Source organism: Podarcis tiliguerta, assembly GCF_965153285.1.
Source record: "Podarcis tiliguerta genome assembly, chromosome: 2".
In the NCBI taxonomy this organism is placed as follows: domain Eukaryota; kingdom Metazoa; phylum Chordata; class Lepidosauria; order Squamata; family Lacertidae; genus Podarcis; species Podarcis tiliguerta.
In genome coordinates, this window is record NC_139535.1 from 90,758,790 (window position 1) to 90,782,456 (window position 23,667).

Sequence of the window (23,667 nt, forward strand, 5' to 3'; positions counted from 1 at the left end):
CCCCTTTTTCCCTCCAGTTGCTGCCATCTATTCGCCTGGCTACTGCCAATTTCCCTTTCCAGCCACAGCATCCTGGCCTCAGCCACTTGCTCATTCTCCCTGGCCACAGCCACTTGCTCTCCCTGGCCACAGCTGCTTGCTCTCCTTGGCCACAGCTGCTTGCTCTCCCAACCCTGCTGTTTATTTTTTGTGGTCCCCAGCTGCCAATGTCTGCCTTCCCCAGCCGCTGCAGTCTGTCTCTCCTCCATGCCAAAGTTCACCTCATCAGGTCACTTTAGTTTGTGCCATTTCTTCAGTCCTGTCCACCTAAACATCCTCCTCCATTGGTTCTCTTCCTTTTCTACAGTGTTTTCTGAAGGGACTTGCTCTGTCAGATCCTTTTGTAGTCCATCGCTTTTCCTCAACCCCCCCAAAAGGTTTTGCATCTTTCACATGGAGAAGGGAATATTGGTTCCTTACCTGAAGGACACTTCTCTGAGATGAAGTTCCATCACAGCCTTCTCTCCCTATCTATATGCTTCTGAGTGGCTACCTAATCCATGGAAGGGTTTCCTCTGTGTTTGCTTCAATTATCTTGCTTGCATTCTTCCAATATGTTCCTCCAATATTTTCTGTTAAGACCATTTATATGCACTCTCCTGTTATTTTCTTGAAGAAGCAGTTTGTAGCAGCTTGTCCTCTGTGCATTTTTCTTCTCTGAGCTTGAGGAGGACTATGGCACACCTACTACTTGCAACTCTGAGTGCATTTCTGGCGTTTGGATAACCGGTGGCGCTACAATCCACCTGATGGACCTTCCTTCTAGAGAAATGACCTTTCCCTCTAGAGCACATCTGGTGGAGGGGAGTGGGGAAAGTCTCCCTGAGCAAGTGGAAGTTGCTGAATACCACCCATTCCAAGTGCATTACTGTGGGCACAAATTTCCCTTCAAAGCTGCTCGTAATTCTGTAATATCGGTCAGGGTCGTTGCTTTAGAAAGCCATGGCTCAAAGCTAGGGTTACAGAGCACATGAGCGTTTACCCCAATCTGAAGCTCAGGAGCTTGACATGGGGGCACTGAAATTATCATCTGAATATTTTTATGTTAATTAATTCATCTAGCTGGGTAGTCCAACCAACTTGAAGCACATACTCATTGTGCTGCAGTTAGAGTAACTGAGATCCCTTCACTAGTACACATAATCCTAAAACTAGGTATATTATATTTTATTCAAAAATGTTATGTTCCATGCTTTTCCAGACTCTTTAATTCTAGGACTTGACAGCAGACTATTTATACAGAAAGTGAACTAGCAAGAAGATGAAAAGCTGGACATGCCTATATGAGATGCAAGCAAGTCTGTCAGAAATGCATAGAAATGCCAAGATTTCCTTACTAATTTATCTTGGTATTAAAAATATTTTTTTGCTATTTAAAATGCTACAAGATTACTTTCCTTTAAATAGTTAATAGTTTCAAGATCAGAGGATAATTAGGATAAGAGGCTAAGGGGGGGTTGTGCTCGTTTCATGTGTGGCATCAGGCTCTGGAGTGAAGTTGCATTCTTAATAATCCTTCTGGAAGCCTCTCACTCCAATAATAATAATAATAATAATAATAATAATAATAATAATAATATCCCCAGCCATCAACAGATACTACCAACCATTCTGTATTGTTTACTGGCAAGCAATAATAAGTTAGACACACATCCTAACGGTTTCGGTCAACATATTTACAGCTTGGGTTAACACGGTAAATATGTTCAAATATTTGACCTGAGCACCATCTTGAAGAAATCACAGCTGATTTAGCCACTTGGTGACGGTTTTAACTCAGCCAAATAAAGTGTCAGAAGTCTTGAGCCTTCCTCCCCAAAGGAATGGGCATCTGGACCTGACTGGTCCAGTCTCCCAGGCCACAAGGTAACACTGGGAGATGGGATGGGGAGGAGAGTCGTTCCCTGCTTGTCAGTTCCAAACTGCACAGACCTCTCCCCTTGTGGAAGCTTACAGGTGGTTTGTCCCATTAGTAGCAGTGAGGCTAGGGGGACCATCTCAGGCTACCGTTCTGCCTCTAACAACCCTGACATTCCTCGTGACATACGTAAGTGGTGAGAGATATCCCACTTACATTTTGCAACATGCCATTCTCCAAAGGATGCTGTATTAGCATTAGTTTTAAACACTTCACCAGAGTGACTAACCTGTGACCCTCCAGATACTCTTGGCCTCCAAATCCCATCAGTCCAAGCTAGATAAGTCAATAGGCAGGGGTGATGGGAACTGAAGTCAAACAACAACTGCAGAGCCACAGGACAGCCGCTCCTGCACTAGGCCAGTGTAACTACTGTTTGAGAGCCCAGGTTTCCCCTTCTTCCTCTTACCCTTTCTCCTGCAAAAGTAGCTTATTCTCAAGCTAACACATTTGAACACTGGTTATACTAGAAGTCTCTGCATGCTAAGTATCCAATTACAAGTGTTAAATGTGTTCCGGGTTCTCTCCTTCAACGTAAGTGCTCCTGCTCTTTTTAATAAGTAGCAATTATTAGAGCAATTTAATTTAAGTCTTTCCCTGAGAGCTTCTAACTCTGCAGTGTTCAGAGATGTAATGATTTCCTAGCAAGAAACACTGCTGCATGAAGAGAGAGGCAATAATCTGTTGCTGCTTAGTATCCTATCCAAAAACATTACTTCACTGCCAGTTTACTCAAAAATTAACTGCAGACACTCTAAGTGGACATTCTAATCCTACAGACACTTAAGTAGGAACAAGCCCAAATGTTTTCGGCAGAACTTGCTTCCAAGTAAGTGTGCTTTATAGGTTAACTCTGTCTTCCAAGGTAAAGTAGAATCTGAGGTTATAGCCCTTGCAAAATCCTAGGTTTAACTGTTAAATACTAGTGACAGGTTTTTCATTTGAATAGCTAGTAAGTCAACTTTGATGCTTTCTTATTGTAACAAGGCCTTTCAGTTAACGTTGGTGCAGCATTTCTAAACAGAAAGTCATTATCACTCATCGTCAAAACCAGCTCCAGTTCTTGGAAATCCTGAAGCCTTGATACATCTTTGTCCTGAAAGAAATAAACACAATAAATTAAAAATGATGTCTATACTAATAAGAGGCATGCTAGTCCAAATGATGCAACGATTTCGGCTCACCTTTGTGTTGCGATACATCTTGCATATTTAATTTTGATGTTCCAACTGACTGCAGGAAAGAGAAATTGGACAACAGGATCCACGCCATTGCCTGGGCTGAGAGACCAGTTGCCCTTTTGGTTCCTCTCCTCCCTGAACTGTTTTCATTCAAGCTGATCATTATTAAGAACTTTGTTAACTTTAAGAAATGGTGTTTTGAGTTTGTATGCTCTGCCCTTCCCATCCCCATTTCCTTTTGTGCTGCGTCTTTTAGACTGTAAGCCTACCAACAGAGACTATCTTCCTTTTAATTTGTACACAGCACTTAGTAGATTTTAAGGGATGAACTCAACATAGCACTAAGAAGCTGTTTCATCAGGCAAACAGAAATACTTGTGCTGACAGAGAAATCTGCCCTCTCCTCTGCTGGCATGCTGTTTCAGGTGTTCTCCCAACATCCCCTGCCTATTTGTGGTGTTATGGGGAGTGCAGATGGGGGGGAAGCCTTGTTGTGCTAGCAGAAGTACTTGTAGGGGTTCTGGTGGTAGGACTCGTGTTTTATAAATGATTACTGTTGATGATAGATCCAGAGCAATTTAGTTGCAGTTGTCCTACTGAAACCAGTGTGAAAAATCAATCATAGTTGAGAGTTATCTTCAACAAACAGTTTGGATCCAACCCAATGTTTTATTCTTGGACCTATGACTTGATTTTCCATGTGTTCTTGCCAGCCTATGCTCTGTGAGGGTCTTTACATGGAGATTGCTAAGAGATTAAGAAATTTCTTATGCTATAGCTTGAGTCTTCTAGAAATACAGCAAACCAAAGGGTTACCACTTTTAATGGTGCAAAAATGGATTTTCAGACTATCAGTGCAAGCTTATGCATGCTTTCTCAGAAATAAGTATTATGGTACACATTGAAACTTACTTACAGGCAGGTGTGCATAGGATTACAGCCTTAGTTTGCCAGAGAGACATAAGCTCAAACAGAGTACAACAGGGAGTTAATGCTTGTGGGCAGCTATTGTTCAAGTGAAGCCTTTACTTTCTATCCAAATCTATTTGCATTAAATAGGAGAAAGTGTGCCTTCTCCAACTATGTTGCTATCTGCATGTGTGAAGGAGAATGAGTGCATAATTTATGCTATATCCTTGCCACAGAGTGTGAATATTATTATTATTTTATATTATTCTACGTACACCACTCACTTTTTTAAAATTGAACCGTTCAAAAAGTTTTCAAAACAGATAAACGAAAAGTTCCCTTTAGAAACCTGGAATGATTTTTTTTTTAAAAAAAGTCCAAGCTAAAATGCCTATTCTGACAATGTTGCTTGCTGGCAAAGTACTTTGAACCAGCTAAGGGTTATCAATATGAATGCAGTTCCCCTCCTGTTGGGACTCCATATACGTTGTCCTATCAGGAAATCAGCGAGAATGCCAATCAGATGTTTCAGAGGAGGCAGCGGGGGCTAGAGTTGATTGATTTGACAGGGGCTACATCTGTATAACTGGATTGGGAGCCAGAGCCTTTAAGAGGATTTGTGCTCCAATTCAGTTCAGCTTGGCTAGAGCAACTGAGAGCACAGGTATTTGAAACATCTACATCAACAAAATTAAGTCCACCATGCCAGGCTACAAAAATAAAGCAGACAGTACCACATTGTAAAATGGGGGGGAAAGGCAGTGCTTCCTATTTGATCACCTAGCACTAAAGTGGATCACAGCCGGATTAAACTGACCAGCGGGCCGGATTAGGCCCCCAAAACGGACTTTGGACTTGCCTGGGTTATGGTGACTAGTGAATAGCGCGGGAATATCTTGATCTTGTATTATTTACACAGGAAAAGTCCACTCATTCTATCATGATGAGGAGGGCAGGCAGAGATTCCAATTCTAAGAGGGCTTTTTCTTTTTAAGCATCTCTTTTCAGAAGGCGTTCTTTATTTAAAACATAAGGTTTAAAACTACAGATATGAAACGTTCACAAGGGATTGGATACTTATGAAGACTGCTGTGGGCAACATGTGTACTGCAGGATAGTCCCACTGACGTCAAGAAATGTTGGTGTAAGAACTGTAGTATCCGTAAATGCAGGTTGGGGGAAGATGATACCGTTATAATTACCCTGAACATAGTATGAAAGCTTGAATAATCATAAATTATAATAAATATCTGAAGGAATGGGTCTTGGTTATTAGCTGCCAATATTTTTGAGAAAATGAAAGCCAGCCTGGGTTATTACTCCAGCAGGATAATTGGCTTTAGTAAAAGGAACCAAATGGATAAAATATCTCAATTCCAGCAGGGCTTTTGATAATGTTCCATATGCTACTCTTACAAGTAAATTGGAGAAGGGTGAATTGCAACATGCTGCCATGAGGCAGGTGTACTTTTGGCTGGGAAGCTACACACAAGATGTTCCAGCATGCTGTGGATTTCAGCCAGAGTAGCTATTAGTGGATTGCTATTGTTTGAATTGGGGAGCTAAATGACATTCCACAGGGATCTGCCCTGGACCAGCACTAGTGAGCATTTTTATTAACAGCTTGGAAAAAGCAATGATGAGTGCGCTAAGATTTTACAATCTGAACTGCAAACACAACAGAGGGGAAATCAGCGCACTTAACTCAAAGCAAATGTTTACGTGGGGTGGAGCACCCGAAACAAAAAATCTAGGAAAAGAGTGAGCGAGCTGGGCATTCGGACTCCAACAGGAGATACTACAGCAGATACTACAGCTGGTAGGCAAGAAGACTGGTCATGCGTGTGGCTACAGCAGCTCACCGTTAGCTAGCACGGAGGTGAGGTGCCTAGCAGTTGTGCAAATAAGTTATTGTAAGGAAGACAGAATAAACCTAAACTATTCTGACCTGCAAATTCTGAAGTTAGCATCTTGTACTGGCCTCAGGGAGAATCCAGGGAGACAACTCAATTCCTTGAATTGTCAAGATTCTAACATGCATGGCACACGAAGCATCACATGGCCATCTGTCAGGGATGCTGTAGCTGCATCCAGCACATTGAGGTTGGACCAAAAACGTCCAAGTTTCCTTCCAACTCTAAACTCTAGGACGCTTTGAATCCATGTGGTTTACAGATTGTGTGTGTTGCCCAGTCCTAACCTATGGGTTATACTAAACTGCAACTGCAAAAGGAATCAGAAGCTGGTATAACCAATGTCAGAGACACAGAAGCAGTGATGCTGAATAACTTTGGGTCCAATTTCAGCTCTCAGGTATGCAGCTGAAAGCCATTGGCCCACATCTAGATGTAGATATGTGGAAAACCTACTTAAATAAGAACCTCAGAAAGAAAAGTCACACATAGTGGCCTCAGAAGTTGTATCAGGACAGCATTTCCATTACATTACTTGGGGATGGAAAACCCTTATCTTCACCTGCCCTGAGCAGGGGCAAATGAGAATATATAGATTGTGTGCATTTGGATGTGTATGTTTCTCCAACCCTTTGACTATCTATACCTACATCCGAGAACAGGAACTTCCAGTATCAAACTACACAGATGGTAAATCCTCTTGCACATAACATGCAACATGCAGTGCAGGTTTGCACATGGCTTGCTGCCGTTCTGCACACACAAAACTCCCTCCTGCATGGACTGAAATTTTAAAAAGACCTGGAGTGGGAACGTAGTTGTCCTACTCATTAGCAATGAAATGCAACCAAAAATTCAACATAGCACAGAGAGAGAGAGAGAGAGAGAGAGAGAGAGAGATTCCACTGAATCTTTGCGCCCAGTGCTTTTGACTTTTAGTCATTTTTATTGGAGTATCCAATTTCCATCATTGCACCGATTTTCTAAATTGATATTTAGAATATAACAAAGTCTTATTGACACAGAAATCTGCTCCGGCACCAAAATTTGACATTAGCATTAGCACCAAAATGCCAGTGTCAAATATGAACTCCAAAATCTAAACTGATCACTGCGGGAGAAATAAAGGTAAAGGTAAAGGTACCCCTGCCCGTTTGGGCCAGTCTTGCCAGACTCTAGGGTTGTGCGCTCATCTCACTCTATAGGCCGGGAGCCAGCGCTGTCCGCAGACACTTCCGGGTCACGTGGCCAACGTGACAAGCTGCATCTGGCGAGCCAGCGCAGCACACGGAACGCCGTTTACCTTCCCGCTGGTAAGCGGTCCCTATTTATCTACTTGGACTTAAGGGTGCTTTCGAACTGCTAGGTTGGCAGGCGCTGGGACCGAACGACAGGAGCGCACCCCGCCGCAGGGATTCGAACCGCCGACCTTTCGATCGGCAAGTCCTAGGCACTGAGGCTTTTACCCACAGCGCCACCCGCGTCCCTACGGGAGAAATAAGACCCATCAATTAATCTATTGCCTACACATTTAAGTGACCTATTCTTGTTCAGGCAGAGTTACACTGCTGAAATGCTACTACCGTACTTCTGATTTAAAAGTCTCGGTAAATAATACAGATATCTTAAGCACCCCACCACACAATCTCTTAAATGCATAAAACAGGCCTGCAGAACCCAGGCTAAATGCAGTATGTCAGGCGAAAACCCTGGTCAAGCAAAAAGTCTCTAGCCTTTGCTGCTTTCCTCAGGGTTCAAACCCTGGGAAGTTATGAAACACAAATCAGATATAGCCACTGGACTACATTCAGCTTCATGTGTCATTCTACAAGTCTGGCATCCGCAAAAGAAAAAGAATAATAAAAAAAAGAAACAGAGGAACGAGGACAGAATGAGGATCTTACCTTTCTCAATACTGTATTTGGAAGTTTCCTTATTTTCTCTACGTGTTCCGGGTTAACCCCCAGCTCACAGCAGCTTACTCTGAGCAATTCTTTGTAAGTCAGTTCTTGCCGATCCAGTTCAATTTCAATGAAATCGTTCTCTTTTAGAGTACGGTTCTGAACTCGGACCTTAAGCACCAGTTCTAATTTTAAAAGACACACACAACCACAATTGTTAGGAGCATTAATAATAAGCACTTGGCAAATGTTATTGGGTAGTAATTAAATTTCAAAAGGTTGCCTTGTTTCCCTTTTGGCAATCCCTTTTTCTAACTTGTGAACCGCCCTGCAACTTGCGGGTATAGGGCGGTATACAAATTTAATAAATAAATAATAATAACAATAACAACTTCGATGTGATGCTTGCCATGGAGTAGCAATGAGGCTCCTGGACTAGAGATGGAGAGCTTCAGCCCTCCAGACCTCTCTCTGAGCCTCAGAATGCTCCTCAGCCCGGCAACCTTCCTCAAGTGTATTTGCCTGGCTGCACTGTCTCCTTCAACTGCCTGTGTAGAGCAAGGTGTGTGTGAGTAGATACTAACCTACTATACAAAGGTAGCATTTACATTCATTGATCTTCCCACTTTTCCCCACACCCTGCCCACCACTGGAATGTGGTCCAGAAGATAATGTAACCATTAAGCTGAAAAAGCTTCCCCAGACCGTGTTAGACCAAACCTGCCATCACAGGAAACCCTCAAGTTGGGGAGATTGGGCAGGGAGGGGGGGCCAGGCAATTGACAAGGTCATTGAATATGCAGGTGCAGCCATAGAACACATTTCTGCTGTCATCAAACACGACCCATGGTGTAACAGCAAATCTGCATCTTTTCACAGTTCAGCTTTGGGTGGTTGCTCTCATGGGGCCTGCATGAGTATCAGGTCCTCCATCAGAAAATGTGGGCCAAGTCAACTAATGCTTGATGCATGCAGAGCTGCCTAGCAGCAGCAGCGGGGGGGGGGGGGAAGCATGGATATAACCCTCCACATGGCCATGCTATCTCTGCCTTTAGCAGAAAGAACCAGCCTTAAGTATTTTTGCACTGTAAGTTGCCTCAATAAGGTTTTGAAGGCCCAAAACAATGAAATAAATAATACTACTTCGGTAATATGCCTAGATGCACATTCAATTTAAGCAACAGCAATTAAGACAAATAAGCATTATTGTTTGTGGGGAAAGAGGAATCTATGGTACCCCTAATGGTACACTATCATTTAGAGCTCAGGAATAACAACTTCAATAAATCAATTTTTCTATATCTGCGATAGGCCAAACAAAAACAGTGAATTGATTTGGCAGGGGGATATAGAATGCATTTAGTTTAGTAACATAAGGAGCAATTTCTACTACTAAAATATACGGTGGTACCTCTGGGTGCGAACGGGATCCATTCCAGAGCCCAGTTTGCATCCAGAAGCGAACGCAACCCATGTGCGCGGATCATAATTTGCTGCTTCTGCGCATGAGCGTTACGTAATTTTGACCGTCTGCGCATGTGCGAGCGGCGAAACCTGGAAGTAACGCGCTCCGTTACTTCTGGGTCGCCGCAGCACGCAACCCGAAAATACTTATCCCGAAGCTACTTCAACCCGAGGTATGACTGTACTGCCACTTATATAATCAATAAGCAATGGGTACAAGTTCTGTAAATCCACAGTAGTGACCATCCTCTGCTTGGTGTGAGAGGGAATAATTTAGCACTATTCAACGCTCATATGAATGTGCCTGGGGGCAGTGATCATAATTGGGCTCACCCAAGCACATTTGATAACATGTCTGGAAATAATTGCCATATGTAGGCTCTTCCCATGTGATTCGAGGACTCTGCCTGTTTGACAGATATATAAATTGTGCAGACACGGCCTAAACACAGTTTTATCTCCCCATAGATTTTCCAGACATTACATTTAATGCACGTAGTGGTTAGTTAGGGCTGCCTTCCCTCTTCTGTACACCTTCAGACAAATGTCTGATTAGTGCTTATGCAACTGTTTCCTGGGCAGCTAGAAAACGCTCCCAGAAACTTTGGGGGATTTCATTTGGGGATCACTGTCTTGACCACTGGGTTGTATGAAGTGACAGAAAATTCAGGAAGGGACTTCTGACCAAGGAAGATTATAAACCAAACCAAACTCTGCGCTAATTGATTTGTTATCCTATCCTATTTCTGTTCAATCTACACACAGTTTTTATTCTAATTGTTTTCACCAAAAGGCAGCACTAAGTTATCTTGAAAGCTTAACAGCTGAGGTTACCTTGCATGTTACTAAGGGGGAATGTTCCGGTGAAGAAAAAGGGCTGAAATGTTGGGACAGGTCCAGCACAGGAACCATTTGGTGGCTGTGTTTCAGGCTGTTTAGCTGCAACAGGGGAAGAGAGCGTCCTGTTTGGAGGAAGAGGCATCTGGTGACCGTGACCATTTTGGACTGCAGGCTCTGGGGATTCCGCTGCCATTGCCCTTGTCATGTCCCCATTGGACCCCAGAGGGGAAAGCTTTTCATGTTGCAACATGGTAGTGCCAGGTGCCTGAACTTGAGGTAAAGAAATGGGGCAGTCTTCATTGTGCTGTTCTAAGGAAGGGGAAAGTCTTCCATTCAAAGAGGAAGCAGAGGTGCTGGTAGTGCTGCTACTCATGGAGTTATACACATAAGGGAAAGGTGGGTTAGCCAAGTAATTGGGGATAATGGGCAAGGCGGAATCTTTCTTCTCATCCGGAAGCTCCTCAGCATCTTCCACTGCAAAATAAAGAAGAGCTGTAAATAAAGGCAATTTCCAACTAAACATACAGAGGTTTGGTGAGTAACCTGGTGGGGGAGAGAGAGAGAGACAGAGAGAGAGAGAGAGAGAAACATAGCACTGCTAAGCTAGCTGTACATGTTAAAATTACAATGTGCACATAAAAATAAATTAAGCATTTCTAACGCTATAATAAAATGCAATCATTTGACACTTCTATTATGAAGTTAGATATTAAATTAAATGTCACAAAAATTATCCCTGCACATCCCCACCTGGGATTAACGAGGGACTACATTTTTAACCAAGTCAAAGTTCAGCAATCAATTTTTGATGGTTACAGTCTTCCTTTTTCCAAATCAGTATCTGTACACATCAATGCTGATTCTAGCGAAAGGATTAAAGGAGACTTAGGGGAGAAAGTTACAAGGGCAGGAAGATCATACTGTTTCATCTTCATTGAATCACTATGGATTCCCTTTGGCACCAAAATATTCTAGACAGTTGTTAGTATCAACTGATCATTTTACCTCCCAGCATCTTCCTAATTTCCCTCTTTGATGTTAACTGGGCTGGTGTTTCTTCTTTAACAGTCAGAGCGTCCTTATCAGCGCCAGCTTGTAGCAAGTACGATACCACTTGAGCATGGTTCCGTTTGCAGGCCCAATGCAAGCAAGTCCTGCACAACGCAAATGTAACAGCTAAGTTTGGGGGGGGGGTGCAAACACACTACATTAAATAAAAATAAAAACTGATGTACTATATCCGTTGAAAAATAATGACAGCCTACCTTAAGCTGAGAAGTTTTGCTATTCTTACAGATTTTTTATATTTCTTATACATTCCTATAGTGACACCTACTGGCAGAATCCTTCCCTATTGCAAATCACAGTGCTTCAAAGTTCATTACAGTACTTCTAGTTTCACAGCTTTCACATGCAGTTCTCTAGCAGCAAGGCCAAAGAGATGAGCCCACACTTTAAACTTCCAATATCTGGGGCACACTTAAAAACAACAACAACTGGATTAAGATTTGAGGCACATTTCCCCTTCCTGGAAAAACAAACAAGCCCAAACCCATTTTTAGAAAGGATTTCACTGATTTAATGCAATTACCTAATTTACTTAAGTTGACAAGGTATAAATACAAAACATTTATTTCCTCCCCCTCCAAACAACATCTCAGTGTAGCAGCAAACTACTGCTTTGATAAAGGCAGTCTTGCATATACCCAAATCCACAGTCAAGCAATACCTTCGTAAACAGAATTCTCGTGTTCAAGTCTAGTGTATTTGGGGTGATTTGGATAAAAAGGCACAGAACTTTTTCCTTTTGTATGCCTGCAAACCTTGGGAGTTTCCCATAGTCTGCTGTTGTGTGCAGATGGCACCAGGGTGACTACAAAAGGATCCACACACACTAATTGACTATGCAAATATGAGGAATGGTGATAATTAAAGCTCCAGTGGGGCAGAGGAGACCTCCTCCTGCAACTCTGTATGGTTTATTACCCTGCCCCTTTCCAAACAATGTCCAGTGAGGGCAAGTAATTCTTCTGCACCTTTGAAGCAACTGAAGCTGGACCATCCAATCAAGACTCAGGGTTTATCTACACGTCCTGCTGCAGGGCAAGGGGAAAACTGAACCCATGTCTAGAAAACCGCTTGGACCCATGCTTTCTAGGTACAGCACCAGCAGAAGTGTGGGCAAGCCTATAGTGATGTTGACCTTTTCAAGCATGGCCCGCCTACTATCCTGCAAAACTGCTATTTCTTTGTTTAGTGCATTTGTCTACCTTCTTTCTTCCAAGATGCTCAAGACAGCACACATCAGGTTATCCTATTTTTATCTTAAGAGCAACCCAATAAAGTAGGTTATGCTGAGTGTAAGACCATCCAGTGAGATGCCTAAGTGAGCAAGGATTTGATTCCAAGTCTCTATAATCTACCGGTAAATTCAACACTTTTTCCAGTTCAACAAATAGTGCCCAGTTATGCAAATAGTGCCAAAAAAGTATGCAGGCATAATTGAAAAGGACATAGATTTGCATATGATAACGTATATGCATTGATGCAGGTTTAGAATAATTACTATAATTTAAAATACATACAATGCAGTCTAGATGAGACAACTACAATCAAGCGACCCATTTGTCTGATGTCCAGTTGTTGATGGAGTAACGTCAAAGCTCTTGCCCTCCTTTATTCAGGTTCATCTTTAAACCAGACTTGGACTTGACAGCCCTTCAAACAGGGGGACACACCTTCAAATAGAATCCTGTCCTCTCTAAAGCAGGACACATGGTCACCCTAGTTCATTACTACTTATTTTATCTCAGTGTGCTCTCAAGATTCTTTTTTAAATATTACTTCTGCTAGAAAAGGTCACAGATCATTACCAATAAAAACCATTTCCATTATAAAGCTATTCACTTTCAGAACCATATGGTTGATTTTGAGACTACTGTACTGCAGTATTAGACTTTGTTAAATGGTCAACGAAGTCATATAAATCTAACCAATGTTAAATTTTCTGTATTTTCTAACATATTTAGTATACAATACTGATTTTGAGATTGCCAATAGTTTACTGTACATTCCTGTACTATAATTCTCTGGGTATAGGATGGTGTATTAATTAATAACAATTAATTTATAACTACATTAATATTGTTAGTTTTTTTCTCTCCAGTGTGCAGTTATCTATCATTGTATCATTCTGACAAAGTTTTGCTATATTCTTCTACTCTGAACAAATCTCAAAACAATTTTGTGCCACATGCAAATCTCACTAATTCACTCCTTCCCTTTCCAAGGCAACTTCATGTCACACCAAAATCACAATGCATTTCCATAAGACCAACCAACAAGAGTAGAAGAAAAGAAAGCACAGTGGCCATACATTCAATTTATATTACAAAAAAATGATAACTTTTACTTTATGAGAACTTTTAGAAATATAAGAATATAATTGCTAAAATGTGAGATTCACCTCACAAAAGCCAACAAAAGAGAAAGGCACTTGTGATCTAACAAGCAGACAAACAGATCTCTTCAGTGTGATGTAGACACTGCTAACAAGATTAAAATAAACTTTTGAACACAATAAAACATAACAGCAAATGCATTGTCTGACCCTCCTTTTAGGAATTTTAGAATGGATGAATAGCAAGAAGAAAAAGACTTTTAAAATATCACTCCAAACTCCGTAACCAAGTCTACCACACACCGCTCTCTGAAAATGCCAATACGTATGGTATTGCCCAAAAGCTGCCGATGCAATTCACTTGCTAAATGCTCACCAGCCGTTGATTTCGTTTTGAGAGTTCACACTGACGCCACATTCCACCAATCGCTGAACTTCTTCAACATCCCCCAAAGCAGCGGCTTCTCTCAGTCGCTCCTGAAGTTCTTTTTCCTCTGCTGCAGAACTCATGTTACAAAATTATCTTTGCAGTAAAACTTTGGGATTGTCGAATGGAGCCGCCTACTGCGAACGACGGATCATCTTATAAAACTAGTCCATCAGAGGCAGGAAGAATCCGATCCGTCCTGAAAGAAAAGTCTCACGCCTTAGTCCTTTTTCATCTTAAACTCATATGCGGCTGTTTCCTACCTATGGCTCATAAATCAAACAGTTTCACATTTCTGAAGGCCATTTTTCCCTAATTGCATAGTCTAGAGCGGATACGGCTTCCTCCTTCTCGCAGGGGGACTCTATTAAGTGCGACAACAATGACCTAGATATTTAGTTCCTACCAACAGTCCGGCACGCCAACATTCACGCGCTCCTGCAATCTTGCAGAACACTTTCATTTTCCCCCCATTTGCTCATACGGGTTGCTATTTAAAATATAAGCAGTCTTTCTCGCGATCACTACTTTATACCACAACCTATCCCAACTCCAGATCTCTCTGCATTTTATTGCTTGTGCTTCCACTGAAAAGGATCGTCAGTTTCCCTGCCTTCCCCAGATTCCTAGCGCGATGTACGCTGCAAACAAATCTGTTAACACTACTGATCCAAACGTCCTAAAACAGCGAGCCAGTTCCTTGCAAAACAGGAAGGTATGAGGCGTCAAGAGATGATGCTGGAGCCCAGAAAAAAAACTGTAGCAGTTCTAAACGGATGCAGAACAGGCTACAGCGGTAAATCTAAAATAGCTAAATACAATGTAGAGCAGCCCTTTTGAAATACAGTATTGGACTTGGTAAATTTATGTCTCCCGAGTAATCTGCCAATGCTGTCCCCAGTTTTATTACAATGTGCACATTTTGTAATATATAATTAAGGTTTCTTAGAGTCCATGTTGCAGATTGCTTCTTAAAATGGGACAGGAGAGTGCTTGCTGTCTGAATTATGATGGCCAGACACACAGGGCAGCAGTTTCTCAGTTGGGGCCTTATAGCCATGGAATGCTCTCCTAAGGGAAAACCACTCAAGTCCATCACTACTGGCCCGTCCCATTACTTAACATATTTTAGTGCAGTAGGACCGAATCACTATTTTGACAGTTTGTAGGGGATTCTGCCAGAGGTGCACTTTCCCTATTTTGGTTGTGTTTTTTTAATGATTCGATATTGTTTAAGGTGCCTAGTAGTCTTTTTAAAAAAGAAAGGTGGGGCATAAATATATTAATAAAATATGGGGAAATAAATAATATAAACAAAACTTTAGTGCCAGGTTCCTTCTAGCAGTAAAACAAATGCGCACCATTGTTTTGCAGGATAATTAATGGATAAGATTTTGTGTTCTGTTTTTGTTTTAATGATACTGTTTTTGCACTGAACACTGTACTGTGATTGCATAATAAAAGTTCACATTGATTGATCCAGAAGCAAACACTTGCCCAGATCTAACAGTCATTTTCAACTAAAATAAAATGGTTAAAATGTTTAAAACCCTGGGAATACTAAGAAATTTACTTGGAATGGGTGGGATTCTCCATGAAAAAAATCTGTGTGTTTTTTCACAGGTACGTTATAAAAAAAGGACACCCTTTTTTATAACGGGCTGCTCTAGTCAGGAGTAACTGTCAGCTTGCACCTTCGCAATGCAAGAGGAAAAGAAGGCTGCGCAGCTGCACCTCCCACGACTCCCTCCCCCGCGCCCCAGGCGAGACCCGCGCGCAGGCGAGCACTAGGCCTGGGCCACAAGACCCTGGGCGGTTGCGCGAGATCTGCGCGGTGCATTGTGGGGGACGCCCTGGGCTTGAGGGTGCCGCCATTTTGTCTCTGTCACTCTCGTCAGCGGCGCGGTTTGGGTGTTATTGAAAGAGGGGGGGCGGGCGGAGGCGGGAAGGAAAGAAAGCGCTGGAGGCCGCGGCGGAGAGGCCGGACTTGACGAGCGGGGCATCATGATTTCGGCCGCCCAGCTTCTGGACGAGCTTATGGGCCGGGACAGGAACCTGGCCCCGGATGAAAAGCGCAGCAACGTGCGGTGGGACCACGATAGCGTGAGTATGGCCGAGACGCGGCCTCCTCCTCCTCTATCGCCGGCCCTCGCTTGGTCAAGGCCCTTTTGCGCGCGCTTTGGGGGGCGGAGGTAAAGTGGAGGGGAGAGAAGATGGGCCAGTTAGCAGGGCGAGGAACAGGTTTACCTGGCGGAGGTCCTAAAATGGGGAGGAGGAGGAGCCGCTCCGCTATTAACTGCTAGAATAGCTTGCAGGCAAAGAGGTGAGGGCACCTTAAGGCCCTGCGCAGCGGGTAGCGGGCGCGATGGGCGGGGAGCCTCGAAAAGCCTTTGCGGGAGGAAAACGCGGTTGCGTTTCGCGGCCTTGGGGGTTGAAGGACAAACAAGGAAACGTTGTACCCCCGTTATGTTCACGCTGAGGATTTGTGGTTGAAGCGAACAAGAGCTAAACCTCTGGATCTGGGGCGTCTGCCTTTGGGGGGGGGCGCACGGAGAGGGAGATTTGAAGCCTTTGGGGAGGGCGAGACACCCACTGCTCTAATAAAGGGCCTACCGATCCTGTAGTTTCAACTCTTCTTTAAGGTGTGATGCTTTTAAGATCGCTTGTTCCACCGCCTTCTAATACGAAGCACAGCTGCCTACGAGAGAGTGTTAACAACCGGAAAGCATTGCAGTACTACTATCTGGCGAAGTGAATAAGGCTGCAAAATACAGGCACAGCTGAAAACTAAAACATGCGGGGGACCGAAATACACTCGAGCATTGATCTGGCCAAAGGTCTGCAAAAACACAAATTTATTTAAAGTATTGTGCGAGGGGTTGGAGATATGCAACACCTGGGGCAGGATGTTCTAATGTCTGAGTGCTGCAGTCAAAGGTCCTGCCACCTGTTCCCACCAACTGTGCTTCAGATGAGGGCCACACATGGGCAAGAATATCAGCACTTGACTTAGTAACTGACTGTATTTTAGGAGAGGAACTGGCCCTTTAGGTATCCTGGTTGCACATAGTATAATGGTAATGGTAGTTGTATCTGGGAAATGACTGACACCTAGTGATACACAGGAAGAGGTAATATGATTCCCACATCTTCCCCACTCAGAAATCAAAGCGCTGCATTTTGTACCAGCCGAAGTTTTCGGACTGTTGTTCAAAGCCCCACAAACTCTAATTGCCCAGCCTGAATGTAGCTAAACCATTTGTGGTTTTAGCCAGGTCTACCTTATCCACAAACAGTGCTGTGATTACACCAGCCAAAACCAAGCAACCCCACTGTTGGCCACCACCACATCTTAGAATCAGAAGCAATACTCCTAAAATTAAAATTTTGCTTTTCTAAAGAATGTGAGACAATTCCTGCAGACTTTGCAGGAATTAGGGATTTGTGATCATTGCGTTTCTCCAGAGGCTTTGCTTCTTAACTCATGACAGCAGTGAACATTCATTTACATTGAATTTATTTACATTGAATTTCCCCCCTTAACAGCCAACACAGTTTTTGCTATCTCTACACATAAAGAGCTGTTGATTTCATAATGTCAAGAAGCATTTTGCTCCTCTGTTATGGCATTGTCTTAGGAAACTCTGGGCAGGCTGCCTAAAATGTGTTGAAGTCACACTCCTTCTGAAGGAGCAGGTACCTAACTTGAGGGTGTTTCTGGATCCATTACTATCACTTGAGGCTCAAGTGGCCTTGATGGCTTTGAGCAATGGCTCAGCTGCATCACCTTTTGGACAGGAACAACCTAACTTTTGGTGTCTAAGCTCTGATGATCTAAGTTGGACTACTGCAATGTGTTATACAGGCAACTCCCCACGTCGGCAGAACATGTGTACTGTAAGCCCACCCCGTTCAGCCCCCTTTCAGGGCCACAGTGTGCATGTCGGCGATCACACACCTATCAAACACATGCAAAATGGTTGTTGTCTGTACATTGAAGATGGTTCTGCAACTGGTGCAGAATTTAGAGGCCAGATTGTTGACTGGGATAGAACTGTCTGAACATATAACTGATTTTGGCATGACTGCACTGACTATCAGTTTCTGGACTCAATTCAGAGTGCTGGTTTTGACCTTTAAAGCCATATGTAGTTGAGGACCACAGTACCTCAAGAACCACTGCTCCCCTGAAGCCCTCAGTCATCATATGAGACCCTTCGTTGTGTGCCCCCCTCCACAGGATATTTGGAGGGTGTAGTATGCTCTTCCCCGAGATGCACGCCTGGCATCATTTTTATCTTATTTTTAGGCTCCAGGCAAATACCTTTCTCTTTACCTTGCCTCTGTTTCCTTAATTTGAAAGGTGGCATTGTGGCCTCTTTTAGTGGGGTGGGATCAGTAACTCATCATCCGTTGTATCTGTTTAGCTGTATTTTTAGATTGTTGTTGGATGTTCTTAATTGGTTTTAATGTAAGTTGCTAAGGGTCGCTCTTTGAGAAAAGCAACTCACTGATATAACCAATATATAAATTGAATAACCTCTGTGCAGTTGGGAAAACGTTTCTGATTTCCACGTGCTAGAACCTAGTGTTTAGGAAATTTCTAGAGAAATGTACCAATATCTTCCTCAAATATCGGCACTACACATGGGCAATCTGTCATCTGCAGACATTGTTTCACTGGCCCCTGTTTATAGAAGCTGTTTAAAGATGGCACAAAAAAAGTGTTCCTTGATTCCCCCCCCCCCCCCAAGAAGTCAAATAGTGGCTCACATAGTATATACGTTTCTTTAACAATATATTGAAAAAGTGTTATTTCCTGCTCACTTACAGAGCAATCCATTACCTGTCTACTCTGCAGTAAGTCTCACTAAGTTCACTGGTGTGAGCAGAGCAAACCTAGCCAGACAGATACACCAGGATAGTTACCGTATTTTTTGCACCATAACACTCACTTTTTTCCTCCTAAAAAGTAAGGGGAAATGTCTGTGCGTGTTATGGAGGGAATGCCTACGGGTGGCATGCCTACGGATTTCCCTCCTCTAAAAACTACGTGTGTGTTATGGTCGGGTGGGTGTTATAGAGCAAAAAATACGGTAAGCTGCAGCCTATCAGATCTAGGCTGGAGGTGGGGCAAGGTTGGAGGACAGTGTAGACATTCATTTTCTGCCTTTCCATTGGCTCCTGTGTGATGAATTTTAGTTGCACCTATATTTTGGTGGCATGCTGTGGAGGCGGAACCAGTGAATGAAAGGATTTAATATGCAGTGTAAATCTGTTGATCCCTCTCATTGTCCCTGACATACACTCTTTTTGCCCGTTACGCCAACATAACTTCCACTGGCTTATTTTATGCCAAGATGAGTCATTTGCTCAGTTTAAGTCCAGGATAGGGTAATATTCCACATCCTAATTTCTCTCAGATGGTGCATTTAGGAGTTAGGATTGCATTGCTGTCTACTGAGGAACATAGGAAGCTGCCTTATACTGAGTCAGACCATTGTCTACACTGACTTGCAGTGACTGTCCCTGATTTCAAAACTGAATTCAGCCTCACCTAGAAGGGCTGGGAATTGAACCTGGAACCTCTATGCAAAGAAGATGTTCTGCCCCTGAGCTACGTTACTGTAGGATTGCAGCCTCAGGTGCTTCCATACATGGTTTAAATGAGAAGAACTGAGATCAAGTTGCTAGTTTCTTTCATTTTTATGACACCAGAATCCCAAAATATAGCATCTTGTGTTTGGGTGTAGACAATTCCAGTAACTGGTATTCAGTAGCATCACTGCCTCTGACTCTGGAGGCAGAGCATAGTCATCAACAGCTCTTGACTGAAATTCTTGAACAGTGTATTGTATAGGTTTTTACTTAATTTACTTGCTAGCCATAGGAAACCAGGAATTGATGCAGGTAGGTGAAAAGTTGTTGGAGAAAGGACAGATTGTGCTATTCCTCTTCTGACAGCCCTCTAAAAGGGCTTGAAGAAATGAGTCAGTACTCATCCATACTGTAAAGCTTACCTAGATGGTTTGTGCTTAGGATATTTTAAATGCAGCCAAAATTAGCACTGGTGAGTAAGGTTGGTTTAAAAAGAAAGAGATAGATAGATAGATAGATAGAGAAAGAAAGGAAGAAAGAAAGAAAGAAAGAGAGAGAGAGAATTGGAACTGGAACAAGAGCAAATTACTTAATTCTCTTACAGCTTTGTGTCTGTCTAAATTTGATGTGTAAGGAAAGTAACTTAAGTTTCTTCTTCTCAATCAGGTTTGTAAATATTACCTTTGTGGGTTTTGTCCAGCTGAATTATTCACAAATACCCGTTCTGACTTAGGTAAGTGCCTTTGGTTTTTTTCCTTATAGCAAATGTCAAGGTCATGGATAGAAGCTGCTGTGAATAAATATTTTCTTTGTTTACCTCCTATATGTATGTATGGATGGAGACAGACAGACACACACACACACACACACTGTCACAAAATCATCTCATTAAGATGACTAAAAATCTTAGATTTGCATAAGTTCAGAGCCATTAATGTGAAATTTCCAGAAAATTTTGTTTTAGAAAGTTTTCCAAAAGAAATTCATATGCTGTTTAGGGTAATTTGCCTTGGAACATTTTCTGGTGCTCTAGAGAGTGATGTAATTGGTATCTTTACTTTATTTGAAATTAGTAAATAGAGCAAAAGAAAACTGCAAAGCTTACCTAATGTTCTCTACATTCATTGCAGTTGGGATCTGTTCATTGTTTCTAATGAGCTTATAAAACAGAAAATTTTCAAAAGAAAAATGAAGCCCTGGGGAGGAGGGGAACATTTTCAATTACTGGAAAATGTTCTGCCTCACATTCCTATTCATAGCAGATTGGGTTACATTCTAGGGACCCCATGTGCATAAGCGAAAATCATGTAAGTGGGGAGCCCCCTCTAAAAAGCCTATAAAAACTCGTTTTTTCCTGCTCTCCAGTTCTATCCACACAACTCTCTTCAACTAGAATCAAAGCTCGGGGGCTAGCTGAAGGATGCATGGAAAAGCAGTAGCAGCTCCTTAAGAGCTCTGAGGACTCTCTAGCTCTCCTGCCATTTCCCAGTTTGAATCTATAGTATCTGTCTATTTTCTGGTGGCACCTGTATACACAGCTGTGTGAGAGTCAATTGCGCTTAAGTGGATGGGCGCCTGTATATGGCTTCTGTCAAAGAATCAAAATGCAAACTTCCAGGTTCTTGCAAAAACCCTTTAGCAATAGTTTCCCTATCTTTCCATCATTTATGGCTTTACTCCATAGCTAACTATATACTGTCAGCTTTAGTGCTGTCATGCTCTAGTTCACATTTCAGATCCTACGGCAGTGTTCCTAAGACTTCCACTAGCGTTATGATTTTTAATGTGGATCGTACCAAAATTGTACCAGGACAATATCACAGATATTCATGGGTGTGTATTTTAAAGATGTGCCACCAACAAGGTTTGGAATTGTTGTAGCATTCTAAATTGATAGGTAAGATCTCTTCAGTACATTCTGTTTCTGGAACTCTTTGCCTCGACAATCGTGGGCTTCTGTATTCCAGAGGTTCATAACCAGTTTTTATTAGCTCAGTAAATGTTGCAGGGGTGTGAACCGCTTGTTCTTGTGCTGTCACTGATTCCATTCAAACTTTGAAAAACAAATATGTAGCCAAGTACACTTGAATCTTCATAGAAATATATTGCTTCACTTTCCTTAGGCTTGCAAATCTGTACCCTACCTCACCCCATTTTGTCTCTGAGCAAATGACTCTTGATTTTAAACCTTAGCCCTGCTCTTGTGTGTCGGTGGAATATTGATCAGGTTACAGTCATTCTGGTACTATGCCAGCCTAATGGCAATACGCTAGAAAGTCATTTAGAACTGTTAGTACTGTTGTGGAAAGGCACCCCAGTTTTAATCTTTACATTAGTGTGGTTAAAAACTGTTGAACTTTATCCAGGTCTTTGTTGGCAGAGTGTTATCAGAAAGTCATTTGGATGTATCATCATTATTGCTTTTATTTCTAGGTCCTTGTGAGAAAATTCATGATGAAAACCTCAGAAAACAGTGAGTGTGTTAGTAGTTATAATTAATAAGAAGCTAATAAATATAATTAAGCAATAACGCAAGCATTTAAATGAGGTTTAAAAAAATCCTCAGTTAAAATTTCACGAGGTGGATAGCGTATAGTCTTTTGTTGTTAGGTAATATGGAGATGACCTTTATCTGAAGTTTAATGTAATCATTTCTTTTTTAACATTGTCAGGTATGAGAAGAGTTCTCGATTCATGAAAGTAGGCTATGAAAGAGACTTCCTTCGGTATTTACAGAGCTTGCTTGCAGAGGTGGAACGCCGAATTCGAAGAGGTCATGCACGTTTAGCATTGTCTCAGACTCAACAGGCTTCAGGTGTAAGTACAAAAGCAGAGGGCACGTTAAACATATATGATCTTTTGGGTGATATCCTTTTGCAGAACTGTTTACAGAACATATTTTCCTCTCTCCTTTGCACTTCTATAATGTGCCCCAAATCTACTCTAGTGTGGGAGCCTGCAGAGGGGAGGGGAAGAGGAGCAGTCTCATTGCACATGCAGATGCCCATTCATGTGATGTTGTATACCACACTTTGTATTTTCTTATAAGTGTTCTTTAAAGTAGAATAGATACACATACTTGAATTACACATGTTTGAATTACCAGTCTTAACTGTGTTTCTCAATGTATATACATTGGTGTGGTGTAGTGGTTAAGAGCGGTAGTCACGTAATCTGGGGAACCGGGTTTGCGTCTCCGCTCCTCCACATGCAGCTGCTGGGTGACCTTGGGCCAGTCACACTTCTCTGAAGTCTCTCAGCCCCACTCACCTCACAGAGTGTTTGTTGTGGGGGAGGAAGGGAAAGGAGATTGTTAGCCGCTTTGAGACTCCTGAAGGGGAGTGAAAGGCGGGATATCAAATCCAAGCTCTTCTTCACTTACTGCTTTATAAGTTCCTTAAAACTGAACAAACACAAGAATAGCAGGGTACAACATAAGCCACACTTAGATGAAACTAATATGTGTGCTGTTTGAAACTAACTTTTGAACTCGTCAGAATCGAGTTTCTAAATGTGTACTGTTGCTCTGGTGGTTAAGAGATAACAGAGTGGTGGGTGCAAGCCACAATGTGGAGGGTGAAAGCCTAGCTTTCAGAATTTCCAGAAAGGGACCCTGCAAGTGCAGACCCCATATTTGGGACTCCACAGAGGCCATGTACAACAGAGGTGGAGAACCTCCAGTCCATGGATCAGACTTAGCCTTTGAGGCCTCCCCCTTTGGCCTTGCAGACCGTTTGGGGCAAGCCATGCCTACCTGCGCTACATCTGATGTCATCCTATTAACTGTGGGGCTTGCCCATAGCTGCCTTGTGCACCTCCCCAAATCTCTGACAACCAGCTGGTTTTCAGGAGCCTTCAAAGCACTGCACAGTGCTAAGCAGGATCACTCTCTTCACATCAGCTGCTGCAAAGGTGGAGCAATCCTGAGTTCAGACTCAATAGGAATCTCTGGTGCACCCATTTCCAACACTAAGTGGGATTCCCCTTACTGCTGGCCCTGCCCTTTTAACCTTTTAGGAGCAAACTTTAATGGCAGGGAGGGGCTTCAGAGAGCAGTTTGGCAAACCGTTATCTGAA

General features: G+C 42.6%; 2 protein-coding genes and 1 long non-coding RNA gene across 15 annotated transcripts in view; 2 read left to right on the plus strand and 1 right to left on the minus strand.

The window, feature by feature from the left end:
* Positions 1-15,622, minus strand: LOC310672615 (ankyrin repeat domain-containing protein 40-like). The gene is made up of 5 exons (XM_083430084.1): positions 13,942-15,622; positions 11,171-11,319; positions 10,160-10,639; positions 7,865-8,046; positions 1-3,053 (listed from the first exon to the last, which is right to left on the minus strand). Exons 1-5 carry the CDS (start codon positions 14,073-14,075, stop codon positions 2,907-2,909), a joined length of 1,092 nt encoding a protein of 363 aa, XP_083286210.1. The 5' UTR covers positions 14,076-15,622; the 3' UTR covers positions 1-2,906.
* The window catches only part of LUC7L3 (LUC7 like 3 pre-mRNA splicing factor), a 21,533-nt gene continuing 13,341 nt past the window's right edge, over positions 15,476-23,667 (plus strand). For all 13 annotated transcript variants that reach the window (XR_014508674.1, XR_014508675.1, XR_014508676.1 and 10 more), the window contains exons 1-4: positions 15,476-16,095; positions 20,257-20,323; positions 22,024-22,063; positions 22,263-22,407. Coding sequence is in view for 6 of the 13 variants with exons in the window: in XM_083430056.1 (XP_083286182.1) it covers positions 15,997-16,095; positions 20,257-20,323; positions 22,024-22,063; positions 22,263-22,407 (351 nt within the window). In the remaining 7 variants the exon portion in view is untranslated. The remainder of the gene's footprint in view (positions 16,096-20,256; positions 20,324-22,023; positions 22,064-22,262; positions 22,408-23,667) is intronic.
* Positions 16,103-20,240, plus strand: LOC310672646. Its single transcript, XR_014508705.1, has 3 exons — positions 16,103-18,922; positions 19,094-20,062; positions 20,100-20,240. It is a non-coding gene; the product is annotated as an uncharacterized lncRNA (long non-coding RNA).